The following is a 17656-nucleotide window of genomic DNA, read 5'->3' as shown; positions in this document are numbered from 1 at the left end:
TGTGAAGCCTGTTCTGGCAACCGTTCGCACGGGAACTGCCTTCCGCCACGAGCACTCTCGAGCACTTGCCAGAAAAACGGTGATGCAAACATAGGTTCTCGATCAATTTCCGGGTATACCAGGAGGTCTAGGTCCGTGTTTAGTGGCCCTTTTATTGAGGTTATAAACTGGATTACATAGAAGAGTCCAAGGAATATACAATACGACTAGAGTAAACGTCGCACCTACGATGCGTCCACCAAAACACCTTCAGAATCGTCCGACGAAGCGGACTTGTCAAGCCCTGTGAGTAAGTTAGCATCGCAAATTGAAATGGACGTAGATATCTTGCCACGCACCCCCCTCGCCGTTGACTGCAGCCGAAGGAGCAGCCTGCAACGCAGCCTCTTCACGTGCGAGCGCGTCCTCCCAGCCTTCCTCGAACAGCTCTGGGTTCTCCTTCGGATTGGCTATGGACGCCGCGATCTTCTTCCGGTTCTTCGCAACCAGGTCATCCCGCCACGCGTCGACCGTCCTGGGTACTTGACTGCATAGCGGACAAGCTCAGTACTTTCTCGGGAACACACCGCTGCGGTGGAACTAACCTCGGAGAATAGGTTCGCGCAAACATAGCAGCCTCTGGGATACGTTCTGTCTTTATTAATAAGTCAACGCAGGCTTTCGTGTTGCCGAGTTGGAAAAGCGTTGCGAACGCGAGGTTATTCGCACCCTTCTCCTCTAGAAATGCAAAGCATCTGAGTCACCTCATGCTCATGCAACGGAAGCGCCACAAGTAGACTCACCAGCAGCATGAGCCAATTTAGACAACCCGTCTCGATCTCCTATTGAGAGCAATAGCAACATGAGAGCACTTAGGTCTCCAGCCTTCTCGAAGCATTCTCTCGCGAGATCGAACCGCCAGACGGCCAGAGCGCGGTCTCCCAACGCCTTCCACTTAGACTCTGCTTCTGACTCGGGGACGGACCGCGCGATCCCAAGGGCAGTGTCGAGATCATCTAGCTGTATGGCGAGATCGAACTTTTGATCCGGGTCGGTGGCTACTTGAAGAGCGAGCTCCTTCAAGTCTGACGGTCCCTCAGTTGCAGTGATGCGGTGAATTCGGAACACCGGACTTACCTCTGCCCTCCAAAAAGCGGGCGACTTTATTCCGCTGGTCCTTGGGAATGGTCGGCAGTATCTCCTCGGCTGCTTCCATATCACCCCTTAGCACTGCAGTCTGATATTCCACCAGACTGAGTGCCAGGGTGTAAGCGTACACGTTCACATCCTTGTCGCCCAGGTAGACACGATTATGTGCCGGGATGTATCCCATCAGGTACAGTGGTCTACAAAAATCATTAGCAAGGCCGACCATGCAGGCTGACTCGTACTCACGTATCGAATTGAGTGATGGTATACGACTCCGTGCCCACAAAGTAGTTCAGGCGATTGTTGCTATTTGTGTAGATGAAGCAATCCCCTATCCACTTCGCAGTCTTGACACTGCAGAAAAGTCAGTAAGACGCACACCCGGGTCAATTGCCAAACGGCGTACCTCTCTGGGACTTCGGCAACCACGTCGAATGCTTCTTCAACGCCTTCGTCGCCGATGTCAGCGCCCTCCTCGAGTTTTGACGTGTAAGCGTCGCGGTCGAACCGAAGGACGTAGAAAGAGTCCTTCGTGCTGATCGCTACAAGCTGGCCAGTCCCTGACCAGAAGACCTATTGCAAGAGACATATTGAGCTGAGAAGGCGCACTAACGAAAGGAGGAACTCACATTTTGTGCATCAACCTCGATCCTCCGCACGATCTCACCGGTCTCCCAATCCCAGAACAAGACAAACCCATTACCCCTCGCTCCAAGCAAGGTGCCGCCATGCAACCCTTCGATGGCCCACGTCCCAGCACCTTTCATCCCCGCGCCCCCTCGTTCGCGGAAACTCTTGTACACCCGCACCTTCGTCTTACCCTCCAGCACCGCATACGTATTCGAGTCACCAGCCCACGCAAAGGAGTTGCCGTTGCCGAAGGCCTTATTCCGCCATGCAAGCGCAGTGTAGATGATGTACTCGCCATCACCAACAACAGTAACGAATCTGCCGTTTGGCGAGTGGATGAGCGCGGTGGGGAAGACTTCCGTGGAGCCCAGCTCCTTGACGGACACCGGTATCCGGGTGCCCTCCGCCGTTACATCGTCTTGCAGCGTCTGCAGGTTTGCCGACAGAACTTCCTGGTTACGGGTGTAAACTAGCTTGCCCGACGGGTCCATGCTGAATGTAGGTTCGTCCCGGCCGAGCTAGCATGGCTCCATAAACATACTAATCATCATAAGAGAGCATACACTCACTTTGATGATCACGACGCCCTCGTCGAACCCCACCGCTACCTCGTTCGCATCTTTGCGCAGCGAGACACACCATGCCCGCTCCAGTGCGTAGCTTAGGGTGTTCTCGAGCCGATACGTCCCACTGTTCCAGATCTTCACTGTCCCGTCCTCGCTTCCACTGATGATGATAGGGAGGTTAGGGTGAAACACCGCAAAGGAAACATTATTTGTGTGACTTTGCATAGTCTGCACGCAGCTCTTGCTGAGATAATCCCAGACCTTCACAGTGTTATCGTCCCCACAGGTTACGAGATATGGCTTATCAGGACCGGGGTAGAATTCCACATAGTTCACACCGCTAGGGTGCGCTTCCATAGTGAAATTAGCAGTGGAGGAGCCAAGGGACCACATCTTGACATTATGGTCGAGACATGCTGATGCGAATGTATTGGTGTCCTTGGGGTTGATAGCAATATTCATGATGTAGTGGGTGTGCCCTTCATACACCTGCATGGTGTCGGTAGCGCTCACAGCACATATCAGCGCATATACTCACCTGAATACACTTCCATCCCTTCTCCCAGTCCCATGCCCGGATCGTCATGTCATCACTTCCCGTGAGCACGATGCTCGCCGTCGGATGCACCGTCAGACATCGAATGTAGTCGGGGTGCGCTTCGAACGCGATGACCTTTTCGTGTGTGTTGTAATTGAAGACACGAACGTGGAAGTCGTCACAGCCGGCGACGAACCAGTTTTTCCGAGGGATAAATCGGACACAGCGCACGGGTACTTCAGCGACTTCGAACGTCCTGACCAACGCGCCCGTCTCATGGTTGTAGATGTTCACTGAGCCGTTGTACAGGCCGGTCAACAGCCACGGCTCGGTCGGATGAAAGTCGACGCCTTTTACGCGGTCTGTCCGCTGGAAGAATCTTCTCTGGGGACTAGGTCAGAGTTTACCATTCCACGACATTGATGCTACTCACATTGACGTCTAGTAACATCCTTAACCTATGGACCGGCGTGAGCGACGTGTAAAGGTCCAATTACGATCGGGGAATAGTCAAGATCCCGACACGTGGTGTTCCCATATTCGGTCATCGACGATACCAGAGGAGGCTCGAGAATCGGACAAAGGGGGGCTGGTCCGCATGAGCCTATGCAACTTCCACCTGAGCAAATGTCTGAAAGTATAAGCAGAAAATAATTCTATAGAGAAGACAGAAGGGCGTCAGGAGCCGTCATGGAAGGTGTTCGAACTGAGGATAGTGGTGGGGTCCAGGGGGAGGGAAGGAGGAAGGAGAATTCCATAGCAGAATCACTCAAGCAGTTGCTTTTATAAAGCCTCGATGTAGCTCAAGCAGCGGAGAATTAGACAGCATGAGCTGCTTGGGGACTTGGTCTATTACTCAAGACATGGACGGATTAGGCAGCTGGTATTCCATATCAGGCATCCCGCCACGCTGCACAGCGCTTCGGACGATCCTTAAGTTCAGCCTCGCCACTCATGAAACGCGTTCAGGGACGTTATGGCTTTGCCTCTGAAGAATTGCTTGTCTAGTCGCAATCCTGTTGCAGGCTGATCTGTAACTATATACGATACAGCTTGTGCGGGATGTGTACAACTTTGGAACAGCATCCACCGTCGTTCCAAGCAAGGGTGTGCGTGCGCACTTGCTCTACTCGCTCGCGATGCACTGACACTCATATAGCAGTAAATAGGCTGTGCTAAATAGTTTACATGGGCCCTCCTTGAATGTAGCATAGCCCGTTTCCACCTTGCAGGCATGTCTACGAGTGCCACTCAACAGCAAAGCCGACCCATCAGGCCATTGTTCTACACGACATTGTGCATCACAGGGACCGCAAATCATGGCTTTCATGGACAAGCCACTCCGGTGTATCGGTAACGTACTAAAAGCGTCCCTCTTATCCCTGGTTCTGTCGACTGGAAGCACGACCCGGGCTCCATTGTTTGGTCGAGATTTCGCACCTTCAAAGAACCGATTCACAGTCGTCCCTTTCGGCTTCGGTGAATTCACGAAACGGCGTTGCCATGACGAAGATTCGGGCAGAGCAGAAAGAACCCAAGTCACTCGTCAAACTGCAGCCACCGCACCCGCAGATTGAGCCACCCATTATGATCGCGATATTTAACGGCCCAGCCTCGTCTCGTCGGCGCCATCCCATTGCAGCTGCGCCTCTGTACGACGAGACATTTGTCCTCAATGGCTGGACCCAGAGGTTTGTGTTAATTATGAACATATGAACGCGAATGCGAACCGACGCATTTCCTTTGTCAGGTCAAGTGCGTGCCACTCGAGGCACCCGCGGAAATATTCAGCAACTACTACTACAGCCGCGAGACATAATTGATCAGGTACGTCGTACATTGCACAGCAGCTGGGTAGAGGCGAGTTTACGCCATCCAGATATTCATATGGCTCCATCCCCTTGACCTGCTGCGCATGTCATGGACTACCAAGGCCCTGCGGAAATACCTCATGTCTCGTGAAAGCCGGTGGATCTGGCGGGAAACTCTCAAAACTATTGAGGGGCTGCCTCCGTGCCCTGAGGACTTGATAGAGCCGGCCTATATACGCCTCCTCTTCGACACCCGATGCTATGTGAGTACATACCGTTTTGAATTACTCTAAACTTATCTCATTGGCGGACGTTTAGTTCTGCCTCTCCCGAGCTCAGAAGGTATACTGGAACTGTCGGACGAGGTGCTGCAGTACTTGCTTCGGGTACAGGTACGTCTGTATTTTCATCCATTTCGAACAAATGTATAATTTATGAGTCTAGATTCGTCATGTTCCTCGACACACTCGACGTGCCGAAAGCGTTTTATCCTGATTTTCTCAACGCGGTGCCATGCGATCTGGTCACCCGCAATGGTTCGTGCTCTGAAGTCATCTGTAATACCCATTCAACCAATTTACTCTTACAGGTCGGACTGAGTTGTTCTTCGGCAGGGCCGAAGGCGAGGAGCTTCTCAAACAGTTTATGCAGGTCTACGGAGACAAGGAGGAGCTAGCCAAATTCGTGTTGGCCAAGCAAGAACGTAAACGGTCAATAGCATACGTATGTCCTTCCAATACTGCCCCTTTACCGTTATTGAACATTACTTAAAGCACGCCCAAGCTTGTGTTATATGGGAAGCGGAGACGCGCCGCAGACGCTCGGATGAGCTGCACGATATCAGGCAAGAGCGCGAAAGAGCGTAAGTGGCAATGACACAACTTCTCGCATGTTGGAAGCTAAGCCTTGCGCGAAGAATTCGGGAAAGACTAGGCGCGCTTGGATGGACCGCGGAGCTGCGCAAACTGGACGAATGGAAACCAGGAACTTTCTCCGCCCACCAACATGTCAGGGAGACTAAGGTGCTTACGGACAAAGGTATGGCCTTCCTCCCTTCACCGCCAGATTGACTCACTTTTCGGTATTTCTAAGGTTGGGCCGCGATTCAAGCAGAATTGGAGAGGTTCCTCGATGATATGAGGGCCCAGCGCGAAACAGAGGAGCGTAGAAGATTGATTAGGCACCGCCAGGCGATCCTGGCCAAAGTAGTGCAAGCGTATGCTTCCAGTCTCCGCCTGGATCAGCTCTTGCCAAGTGTAGCAGATTTCTGCGACATGGAGGAGTTCCAGGCTTTGATGGAATCTCCCGAAGACTACCACGTCCACAGCGCGATGATTCAGCTCATCCCCCGGCTTCGTGAATTAGCCTTCTTCTGGCGGGGAAGGGCAGAGAACTTCCTGCTCAGCCTGGTACCTTGGAGCCCGTATGGACTGCCGGGATACGACATTCGAAGACTGGATCTGGCGACTACTTGGTTCAAGTGCGTCGGAGTCTGCACCGGCTGCGACGAGATTCTGAACTATCCGAGGATTCTGTGCCACCACCACATGACCGCTTTAAATTATGCAGTGAAGGACAGGTCCGCCGAACAGTGGTCGACTTTCAAGGCCCTCGGCCACGAACCTTGGAATTTCGACGGTAAAAAAATCGCGCATCATGCAGAGGCTGCTGAAGTTGCGGCGACACTGGTAAGGCTCGGTGGCCACAGTTCCAGCTTCACATTCGCGAAGGACATGGACGCGCTTGATTGGAGATTCATGTGTAACACTTGCAGCACTAATTCGACTCTGTACTGTATGACCTGGAGGACCGCGGTGAGTACCACGCAGGTACTCGGTTGCGCGCCTGTTTTTTATGACTTTTATAGATCGAGCATGCTTTGAAGCAACATACAGGGAATATCGGCCACATATCTTGGACGAAACTAGATGACGCTTCAGCTGCATACATTCGAACGCTGGAACGGCTCCATGAAAGGGAAATACCGTCAATACGTCCTCCAATCGCATGCTGTTGCCGGGAAGCATCCACTTCTTATTTCTGTGGCATTTGCCGTGCCAGAGTGCCCCTACAATATATGAGTCTACACTTTCGTTCTATGTGAGTCAGCCGCCATATCTTATACTCCAGCCCTGACGGTGTTTTATGAAGGCATGGGGTTGAAGGCGTAGACCATACCTCGATATACCGAGATCCAGACAGTCCTGATATTCATCATCGTTGCGTCGTTCGAGTTCTCAGACCGAACTCTGTTGCCGTGAGCTGGATACCTCCCCAAGTGCCGCATCCTTAAGCTCTTTGGAATACCTGCATCTATTATTTCGTATTTCATGTATATTTCGTGTCGTGTTTGCTATTTATGCCGTGGAACGAAGTGTGGCGGATTGTGGCGATGCGGTGAACGCCGACACCTTACGTAAGCAAGCATGCGGCAAACATGCCCCGCCTACGCCACCGGGCAACACACTCTTGCTTTCGAGCCATAATCTTCCTTTGCTGGCTTTCACATTGATTCTTTCTGATGCCTCTTGTATACCGTCCGCATAGCGAAGAAACCACTACTCACGAATCCGCGCTTGTTCCAACCGATGCTGACGACTCTATCGTGCTTTCGGACTTGGTGCGGACAGGCGAAACTTCGAGGTTACGCAGACGGGGCGCTATGCGCTTAGATTACACTCACAGGGTATCCAATCGTCGCGACTCGTATGCATCCTCATTACCACCTTGGGATTCGAGAGAGAATGGAGATAGTGACGAGGAAACTCTCAGAAGGGAGTGGGACACCGTATCCGAACCGGTGCAGGACGAGGAGCCCAAGTTCTATACACTTTATTGCGGAAGGGAAGAGGAATCGGACTCAGAGGACGACATGTTCCCTCAGTCGTCGTCGTATAGACCTTCTCCGCTCCCCTTGTATCCTGATACGAACGAAGCGCCACGGCCACGTCGTCGGGAGTCTCGGAAACGGTCAAACGGTTGCGGTGCCCTCCTGCATGCGAATGCGACGCCCCGCCGACGATGCGGTGTCTGGACAGCCAAATCAGATGCCTCAGATGTCGTTGTTTCCCTAGACGAGTCATATTTCGACAAAGGCACCCGATCGCTAATGATCCTCCGAAGCGGATGTGGCTGTCTAAAGGAGGGCATCGGCTGTGCCGTGTGGTGAGTGCCCCTCTGTACCATAGTGGTAGCTAATCCTCATGTTATCTGATAGTGGGAATATCCTGGGTACCCGGTACCGGACATGTCAGTCCGCGGCCGAGGCATTCTCACCCATCACTGCGGAGCCTTCGCAGAGTCTGCGCCCAGAAGGACCAGACTACCTCAGTCCACGGCAGCCGTCGTCGTCCGCCTCTCCCGGATACGTATATACCTTCTTCGCCGACCACGTCTCCTCGTCTCCCGCATACGAATTCCCGCCTCGAACAGTCGTCACCCCTCCACCGTTGTCCGCCTCTCCAGACCGATTCTACGTACCTGGGGTAGAAGAGCCCGTGATGTACCCGCTGCCTCCGCAAGGGTACATCACCCCGCCCGACCAGACGTCGCCCATTCCCTGGCCCTTGGCCAGGCCGCACTATATCCCTGGACGCGGCCCGCGATCGGTGACACCAGTCTTCCGCATACCCGACTCGCCGACGTCCACCGCGAGCGCAAGCCTCGAGGACCGCGTGGGGTCGATGCCCGAGGCTATGGTGTCTAGGTTTCGGTTGACGGCCGATGAGAGTGAAGAGGGTGCCCCGGACAGAGATCCAGGGGATACCTACGATTCCGACGGGGAACTCATTGGAGGTGAGCCCAGTTCTCCGGATAAGAGTGCCACCGACTTGCCACTATGGGGAGGTCGGTAATCCTGGTCCTTGTCGAATTTCTGTCTTGGGTTCCTTGGTGATTCGGTGGCAATGATCTATGCGTGCAATATATCTGTATATTTACTATGATACGGCTCACGGACCTTGGAATCTTGTCGTTGTTTGTCGCTTACGATGCTTTCACGATTGCAAAGATGCCATGACACGTTTATAGTAGTTACTAATTCTACGGTACATTCTTGAAACAATGATCTGCCGAGTCTGATGTTTTACGGTGGCATATCGCCTTGCTCCTTACCGATGAAGATAGGCTGCGGGACTCATCACCTGGAAATACTTACGACGGTCTGATGCGTTGTTGTCGTACTCCTCGCTGGTGGGCAACACTTGGCCGTGTAAATCAGACCTGCGTCCGCTGAGCTCGTCGCAAGCGTGGTTGTGTGTGCAGTCACATACACAGTGGATGCTATTGCAGAGAATTCAGACTTGCACGACTTCCTACAGAATGTTTGTACAATCAACGACGAGCGCATAAGGAACTTGTCGGTAGCGAGGAGTGTGAGGAGCATTACATCTTAGTGTATCGGGCTCTACATCCCGGGCCCTCCATCCAAGTGTGCAGGGCCCATCCTCCGGACTGTCACATTCCGCGCGCCACAACGCCCGGTAGCGCCACTTGCCTACCAAATCGGGGTTGCCTACGGAAGCATATCTCAGATTTCCCATTCAAAGTTGAGTGGATGATTATCGCGATTGTGCATCTGCTTTATAACTTCCTCGTCGATAACGCTGGTCCGGTATGTACTCGCAAGACGTCGGAGATGACGAAGAGTTGCTGTCATGATCGTCCCTCGTTCTAGAGAACGGCCTTGCGCGCGAGGTGGATTACCCTGTTAGCTGTTACTCCGCCTCATGTCTATACTAGTCTTTTAGCCAGCCTTGCGCGCATCCAGATCCTAGTGAGGCAGACGCACCGATCTCGTCGTGGCTATCTTACCAGCACGCCGCTTTGGACCGCTGGCTACCGAGACCCCTAACGAGGTACCACGATGCGGACTTTACTGGCTATGACCGGAAGGATGGATACGCATAACAGCGTGAACCTTGTAAAGGCTCCCTATCTTACGACACGCTGTTGGTGTACCTGGACGTCGATCCGCCACCTGCCATGCCTGCGGCACTGTACTGTACTCGAGGCCCTGCCAGTCTTATTCTATGGTACTCTGTGCTCCCGCCATACCCTTGGGCGACGGAAGACGGTGGTCGATCGGGCAATGTATCATGATCTCCGAAGGACTTCCTGTGCCAGTGCACCGATGGTGGCCCTAGACGCAATCATCACCGGTGTACCGGAGCCTGGCTGTATCTCGAAGAACGGATAAGCAAGTTATTCTTTTCCATCCCGTTGGCGTGCTCGATTTTGGCCAATTGGAATGACTTCGAGAATGCAAAGGTTTTTTGCTTAGCGAGCCTGGCGGGATCTTGCACCTCGACTACCTTTGTTCCTCATTCCAGTAGAAGATCAACCCGAGGTGCATAGCGCGGCTACGTCTCGGAACCTTGTGGACATCGTCCGATGTCTGTTGCTGAGCCTTTGATAGGGTACTCGCGACGACGCTAGTCCCAAACCGATGTATCAATAAAAAACTCTGCGCACCCTTCCCCAGTCAACCCGGCTAAGTTTCACTGCTCATCAGAGGTGTGTGACACCGTCATTTCTGCGCTGATCCTTGCTATCGATATCCGTGAGGAGGCCAGACCCGAATCCCTGCAATTGAAACCGAACGTGCGGCAGATACGCCGCTGTACACAGTATGTTGAATGTATTCACCATCGTGCTGGATGTAGCACATGCGCTTGTCAAGTATACTGCACTGCTAATGTGGCACTCCGATGCTTATTCGACTTTGACTTATGAACCGGTGGCTGTCAACAACTGTCACTGATCCGGTCCAAGCCAATCCCGATATCGTCTGGATCATGGGATGAAGGACGATAGTTCTCAGTCACCCGACCAGTGTAGAGCATCGTTAGGATTCAACAAAGGTTCATAGTGCGCTACGTCTCGAAACATTCTCAGGACCGCCCAGCATCTACTGCTGATCGTTGGATGCGACGACGCTAGTTCCGGACTATCATGATGAATAGAAGACTACTCGAGCCGTGCTTGCAAGTGCGCTTCGGAGGTTCATTGCCTATCCGTCTCTTCGCTGATCGTTGCACTGAATATCCGGGAAGCGGCCAGGCCGGAACTTGTTTACGCAAAACCAACAACGAGCCAGAAGACACCTGAAGACACGCCACCGAATGTATTCATCTGGTGCTGGCGTAGCACATGCGCTTGTCAAGTAGTCTACACTGTCGCTGTGACATCTCCATGATTTTCCTGCTTTGTGTCATGAAACCGAAGGCTGTCAACCGTCTTCGCTAGCCCCGATATCATCTGGAAGCTGGGACAGAGAACGACAATTCTCAATCACCCGACCAGTCCGGAGCGGATGGCTGTCGCGACTGAGTTCTGTCTATCTCGAAAGGAAGTCCGCATTCAGCCTTACGATTTGTCCATTCTCGCCGGCACCGAAATGACTTGGGCCTGGAAGAATGCTGGCGCTCTCTCGTCTGCCGTTGCCTTCGCCGTCCGTCGTCATGCAGGTGGCGGTGGCCATTGAAGAGTGCAATCGTGAAGGGTGCCCTCGGGACCGCTCGGGATGCTTCGAATACTCTTCACAAATTGTTGACGATTTCCTCCGGACGTGTTGGACAGCGAGAAGCGCCGTGAAGGAGCCGCTACGTCTCGCAAAAGGCAATCCGCCTTCCAGATCGGGAAGAGGCACGGAGGTTCTGTGCCTTCCAGAAAGGATGTGGCTGATGTAATTGCGAGGGAACTCGTTCACCAATGTGGCGTGCGCTTCGGCGGAGGTGATCCTAGAATCCTTCTTGGAAAGGCCCTAGACCCACCGCGTCCTTCACCCCTTGGCACTTCACCACATCACGCCATGTCCTCCACCTATAAAGTCGCAGCCTGCTGTTTTCTGCCCCCACGCGCCCCCTTCCTCCCTACCACGACTATCCCCTCCCAGGATCCCCCACAGCGACCAGGGCTCCTTTTCCCAACGATCTTTTCTCGCGGCCTTACCCTCGATACCGACCTTCACAATGAACGCATACATCGATACTCTGTTGTCCCCGCTATCTACCCCGCGAAACCTCTGTTATGCTGCGCTATCTTGCACCTTCGTCTATGTTATCGTCAACGCCATCTATCAGCTTGCTTTCTCTCCTCTCAATACCATCCCCGGCCCGTGGTACGCAGCCGTCTCCGACTTCTGGCTCACGACGCACGTCGTTCGCCTCCAGCAATGCAAAATAGTCCAGCGACTCTTCGACCAGTATGGTCCGGTCGTTCGCGTCGGTCCCAATAAAATCGTCTTCCGCGATATCACGACGATGAAGAGAGTATACAGCGTCCACAAGTTCGATAAGAGCCCCTACTACAAGAGTCTTTTGACGTGGGTGCTATCTGTGCAATCAGGCAGAGATCACGCTAATATCTTCGCTCAGGAACAATAACGACCATGCGTAAGATCGCGAATAGCTGTTACCTGGACGACAGACTGACGCGTTACAATAGCATGACCACTCTCGAACATGCCCGTCACGTTGCCCGCAGGAAGGGCTACGCTTCTCACTACACGACCGCAAACTTGTCTTTATTCCAGCCTGAGATGCACCATCTCACGTTGAAGCTCGTCAGCGTAAGTCACCGTCTATGCCCATTGTCTTGTTCCATCATTGACCATCAGCTAGATACTGGAGAACCTTGGAGGGAAGTCGGCCTTGGACTGCCTGACTCTTTTCCGCCAGTTAATGGTCGACGTCGTATGCGCGTCTTCGTTCGACCACGAGGCCGGAGCCCTTGCAAATTGGACCACCGAGTCGGAGGATGCGCTTTCTACAGCAATCAACGACTTCCCCAAGCGAGGCATTCTGGCAAGCAGTCCTGTAGTGTTCTAACAAGGCGTAGACTGAGTTGTTTGACTTAGAGGAGCGCCGTCCCAACCTGGGCTTGGAAACTCGTCTGCAGTATACCCAACAAACGTCTCCGTCAACTGTGCGACTCTGATAAAATCATGGCTGAGGTGTGTTAAATCAGTACGCTTGCTACATATGCGCCGAGTTGTTCAGGATTTTCGATAGTATGTATCCGATCGAGTCTACGAGACTCGTTCACGGTTGGCTCTTAGAAATGCCGGTCAAGAAGACTCGGACAGACTCTCCTTGCTCAGACGGCTACTTGAGTACCGCATCGCTGACTCTCCTATGTCTGATGAAGATGTTATCTCTGAATGCATGGGACATCTGTGAGTATGTTTGTGCTTCTCCTCTCGACCTAACTAATATCCTTCGTCCGTAGGATCGCTGGTTCAGACACTACCTCTACCACACTGTCGTACCTGTGCTGGGAGCTCAGTAGGCGTGATGATATCGTCGCCAAGCTTCGGGAGGAGCTCGACGCGGCGATGCCTGACAATACGGCTATCCCCGATATTTCGGTCCTGCAGAAGTTGCCGTATTTGAATGCATTCCTCAAAGAGGGCGAGTACCTAGCCGCTTGCTATGTGACGGGTCATCCTCACACATCCGTATAGGTTTCCGTCTTTACGGTGCAGCTCCCAGCCTGCTTGAGCGAGTCGTTCCGTCGTCCACGGGGAAGAAAGGCGAAATGAACGAGGTCTTCGATCTCATGGGGTACGGTTTGCCTTCCGGCACGGTGGTTGCAACCCAGGCATGGTCTATGCACCGAGAGCCCTCGATTTTCCCGTCCCCGGAGTCGTTCCTCCCTGAGCGCTGGCTCGAGACTGTCACTAGCACCGAGGACCTCACTCGCATGAACCAGCACCTGATGGCCTTCGGCACAGGTACCCGAGTCTGCGGCGGTCAGAACCTAGCTCAGTTCATGCTGAGAATCGTCGTAGCGGCCATCGCTTCGAACTTTACGGTTGTGGCTCCTGCGGAGACCAGTGAGAAGAGTATGGATATGAGAGACAGTTTTGTTCGTAGCTCGCTTTACATGAATGCTCACATCCTGACGTCCAGTTATCAGGTCATTTTCCCGGCGTCCATGAAGTGCAAGCTTGCTTTCCTCCCCAGGAAGCACTAAAGCACCAGACGCCACAGGCGGGTCCAATACCTCATTGCATAAGCTCTGTCGTCGTATTTATTGTTAAGTTGCAAGTTGTTGTTTGCGATGCCCTTACTTTACGAGCCCCTTAATCCCGTTCCTCCTTGTTCTCCCTTGCCGCCGTTTTGGCCGCCTTTTTGTTTGGTTAGGACGGACTGGACCCTTGATGGAAAAGAATGAACTTGTATACGTTATGATAGACACGATGTCTTTGAATATGTCAGAATCAAATAATTCTTGTGGGGCCCGTTGGAATCGGGGCGGCTCCGAGGCGACAGTCCGTGCCTACTATGGAGATGCAATTTCCCAATATAGATATGTTGGAGAAAGGAAACCAGGATTCAATTTGACTGAGTTAACATATGTGGACGCGCGATATATGTACCTTTTCAGAGTTCAGATAAAAAAGTAATCCAGGCCGTCTCTCACCTCCTCGCCCTTCTCCTCTCAACCGCCACCATTCAGGCATCGTCGATGGAAACTCCTGCCTTTCTCAAGAGCTCTCAACAGCGGACAGTGTCGACCCGACGTACAGAGCTTTGACTTCACTGTGAGTTACTTACTTCGAGCTCTTACCCGGTGGACTGATCCCGTCAAAGGATTGATGTTGCCTGGCACTGGCAGAACCAAAGACTGGCCGCTGTCCCGGGGAAGCCACACAGCAGCCACGTGCGCATCGGTCTCCGCGGGATCGGCTTGCAAGTGCGCGCGTTCGTCTCCGTGACCGGGTCGTGGCGGCCACGAACGTGTTGAGCTTACCAGTACACGGCCAGCCCAGAATCTGGTGAAAAAATCCAAGGGGCGTTCGTGCAAATGTCAGTAGTATAATTCTCAGTACTTTTGCGTAACAGTCGCACTCATTTTGCGTGCGTGCCATTTGTGCAACCGTTGCAATACAGGTTGCAAAGGATTTGCGTCGTGGATTCCATTGCGCAATATTCTGACTCGGACTTATCGGCACGGGGGCGTGCCGGTGGTCTCGTGACACGTCGCGTCGCTCCTTCATCATGCCGAGGTGCCGGAGTTCAATCTCCGCTCGTAACGGTTGGAGTTGGACTTGAACAAATTTCTCTCTCATCCTCTCTTTCCCTTCAACCACCACCATCTGCCTGTCCTCGCCTCAGCTCCTCTCGACCTGTTGTAGCTGTTGTCTCTACTCGACATGGTACGTGTACCATATCTACAGCGATGCTTCGCTGATGCTCGATTTGCATGGGTAAGTGTGATACTCTTGCAGTCTCTGAACATACTGATGATGCAGAAGTTGTATAGGCCGACGAGCGTGCGGCATATCACCTTAGTATTTTCATCTCTGAAATAGTAGGTGCACCACAGGAAGATTGGGTCTTGCGACATGCAAGATGTATCATTAGATGCTCATATGTGTATGTAGTAGATACATATGATGATTACATTGTTTTCCATGCATCCATATGAGCTGCGCCGTCGAGCAATGGGGTGGGAAAGGGGACCAATCCAGGCATATGGCGTGATTGATGTTATCAGTCCCGTGCAGGTCATGTGACTCTATTTGTGCAACATTTGCGCTATCCCGCGGCAAGAAACTCATGCAAATATTCGGTCTGATTCATTCGCGAGGGCGATTTTCTTGCTCCTGTTTGGCAATCTCAGCGCAAACGTTTGATTCCGGATTTTGACGCAACATTTGTACAAATACTGCCGGGCTGTGTACATCCTGACCATGCGAAGTTGCAGTCGGCGACGTTTGCTCACAACCCGACTGTCCGCATCGTAGGGATGGCCAAGCGGAAGGGTGCTCTATTTCCCCCGTATCATGGGAACGAGAATCATCCAAGAGTACGAAAGCCTGAGGCGGGAACGACGAGATCGACCCTCGCTTTGATCATGGGCTTTCTGGCATGTGTGGCCGTGGTGCAGCTGTTGCTCTCCGGGAAGGCTTGGAGTTATTCTGCAGAGGGCACTAGCTTAGTGCTGGCTTTGCCCGAGTTGCCGGATAACTTTCGGGATTGGGCCCAGTACTCGCCATGGTATGCTGTTGAGGAGTATGTAACTCCGCCACAGGGATGCAGTGTAACGCAGGTGAGTATCTCAACCGAACGCGATGGGCCTGTACTGAAACAAAACCAAGGTCAATATTGTAAGTACGCATACGGAATGGACCACTTTCGGCAACTGAACAATTGTGAAGATCCAGCGGCACGGAGCGAGGTATCCTACCTCAGGTGCGGCTCAACGCCTTACCTCTGCGCTGGCCAAGCTGCAGTCCGTACAAACATACACGGATCCCAGCTTACGCTTCCTCAAAATGTTCAAGTACGACCTGGGCACGGACGACCTCGTTGGTCTTGGTGCCACCCAGTAAGTGGTCGAGGTTGAGACTCGCGCTGGGACTGACTGGCTTAAGATCCTTTGAAGCTGGTCAAGCCGTGTACCAGCGATATGCTGGCCTTGTAAATGAGAGCAGTATACCGTTCGTGCGCGCGTCCGGCTCGACACGAGTGGTGGATTCAGCTTCCAATTGGACAGCAGGTAATAGTGGTGTGACATGTATCGATGCTAGCTTTCTGATGATAGGCTTTACAGGATTTGCACACGCTAACGGAGGTCTATACGCCCCAAAAGTATCTGTCATCATCGATGAATCCGTGCGTATACACTCTTCTGATGAATTGATTATGTTCTTATTGACTATGCAGCTGAACGACACCCTCGACGATGCCATGTGCCCTAAGGCTGGTAGCAATGACGCTCAAACAGACGCGTGGCTGTCGGTCTTCGCGCCCAATATCACGGCGCGATTGAACGCTGGTGCACCAGGGGCGAATCTCACTGACGTCGACACGTACAACATCATGACGTTGTGCCCCTTTGAGTCCGTCGCAAAGGAGAACACGAGCGCGTTCTGTAGGCTCTTCACTGATGAGGAGTTTGCGGGGTTTGAATACATGGGGGACTTGGATAAATACTACGGTACTGGGTATGCGTTCTTCTCCCTCATCCCTACAGTGCTGTGCGCTAATTGAATTGCAGGTACGGGCAGCCACTCGGTCCCGTTCAAGGTGTCGGCTACATCAACGAGCTCCTCGCACGGCTCACGGGACAGCCAGTACAGGATCACACGCAGACCAACTCAACGCTCGACTCGTCGCGCGCGACGTTCCCGCTGGACCGCACGATCTACGCGGACTTCTCGCACGACAACGAGATGGTGGCGATCTTTGCCGCCATGGGACTGTTCAAGCAGTCCGCGCCGCTGGACCCGCGGCAGCCGGATCCGGATCGGACGTGGCTCACGACGCATATTGTGCCGTTCTCGGCGCGGATGGCGGTGGAGAGGCTGGCGTGTGTCGGACAGGAGCATGTCAGGATTTTGGTGAACGATGCGGTGCAGCCGCTCGAGTTTTGTGGAGATGGGACGGGGTTGTGCGAGCTTGGGCGGTTTGTAGAGAGTCAGGCGTACGCGAGGAGTGATGGGGAGGGGGATTTTGAGAAGTGTTTTAACTAACAGGATCACTTTGGATTGTCCTCTGTATCTTTGACCTGCTTAATAGTACGGCACATACACGTGTTACTCTTGTGTCTTGCATAGTGCACTGAGGACTGGCACTTCCTGAAGTGGTTCTGGCGCTGGCATATGTAGGACCGTGACTGCTTCTCTTCTCATGGTGCCCCATTTATATATCAGAGCCGGTCATTGTCACAATGTTATCTCTCTTTCTTCATCCCCCCATCTTCTCTCCCCCCCCCCCGCCCAGCTGCGCCCTCGCTGGTGCCTCCTGCATCTGTTTCTTGACATAGTAGCCTGCCCGGGCCTGCCGAGCACTGGCAGATTAACTGACACTCCCGAACTAACAACATGGCCCCTGACGATAAGGTGACTGCCGGACGCGTACGCGACGCGACGCCCTCAAATTGATGTCACGTGAGCGAAGCCGGCGCGCGAGTCGGACATCCTATGCTGAGTCCTGCCTCGCTATTCTGTGGCATACTCGCTTCAAGCGGAC

The 17656-nt window shown here is 53.0% G+C and overlaps 4 protein-coding genes across 4 annotated transcripts; 3 read left to right on the top strand and 1 right to left on the bottom strand.

The window, feature by feature from the left end:
- Positions 1–77: 77 nt before the first annotated feature.
- Positions 78–3313, bottom strand: GLOTRDRAFT_113744 (coatomer protein; the record flags this gene model as incomplete). Its single annotated transcript, XM_007863803.1, has 11 exons — positions 78–283; positions 339–526; positions 585–717; positions 783–1064; positions 1117–1325; positions 1375–1482; positions 1535–1701; positions 1758–2276; positions 2328–2813; positions 2863–3246; positions 3296–3313. 11 exons carry the CDS (start codon positions 3311–3313, stop codon positions 225–227), a joined length of 2553 nt encoding a protein of 850 aa, XP_007861994.1. The 3' UTR covers positions 78–224.
- A 1464-nt stretch (positions 3314–4777) lies between these two features.
- GLOTRDRAFT_135873 (uncharacterized protein) lies at positions 4778–8659 on the top strand (the record flags this gene model as incomplete). The annotated part of the gene is made up of 9 exons (XM_007863802.1): positions 4778–4936; positions 4992–5065; positions 5118–5209; positions 5263–5396; positions 5447–5535; positions 5590–5711; positions 5766–6153; positions 7221–7838; positions 7891–8659. 9 exons carry the CDS (start codon positions 4778–4780, stop codon positions 8525–8527), a joined length of 2313 nt encoding a protein of 770 aa, XP_007861993.1. The 3' UTR covers positions 8528–8659.
- Positions 8660–11644: 2985 nt separating this feature from the next.
- On the top strand, positions 11645–13649 carry GLOTRDRAFT_102984 (cytochrome P450; the record flags this gene model as incomplete). Its single annotated transcript, XM_007863801.1, has 9 exons — positions 11645–11997; positions 12050–12067; positions 12120–12243; positions 12296–12478; positions 12532–12627; positions 12686–12849; positions 12903–13084; positions 13138–13541; positions 13593–13649. 9 exons carry the CDS (start codon positions 11645–11647, stop codon positions 13647–13649), a joined length of 1581 nt encoding a protein of 526 aa, XP_007861992.1.
- A 1778-nt stretch (positions 13650–15427) lies between these two features.
- GLOTRDRAFT_69821 (phytase) lies at positions 15428–17278 on the top strand (the record flags this gene model as incomplete). Its single annotated transcript, XM_007863800.1, has 7 exons — positions 15428–15731; positions 15781–15789; positions 15841–16010; positions 16057–16181; positions 16236–16297; positions 16349–16629; positions 16683–17278. Coding segments are annotated over 7 exons (1426 nt in total), but the record flags the coding sequence as incomplete, so codon positions are not given.
- Between the last annotated feature and the right edge of the window lie 378 nt (positions 17279–17656).

The sequence above is a fragment of the Gloeophyllum trabeum genome, assembly GCF_000344685.1.
Source record: "Gloeophyllum trabeum ATCC 11539 unplaced genomic scaffold GLOTRscaffold_00002, whole genome shotgun sequence".
Taxonomy (NCBI): domain Eukaryota; kingdom Fungi; phylum Basidiomycota; class Agaricomycetes; order Gloeophyllales; family Gloeophyllaceae; genus Gloeophyllum; species Gloeophyllum trabeum.
Note: the sequence above shows the minus strand (reverse complement) of the source record. Positions and strands in the feature narration are given on the sequence as shown.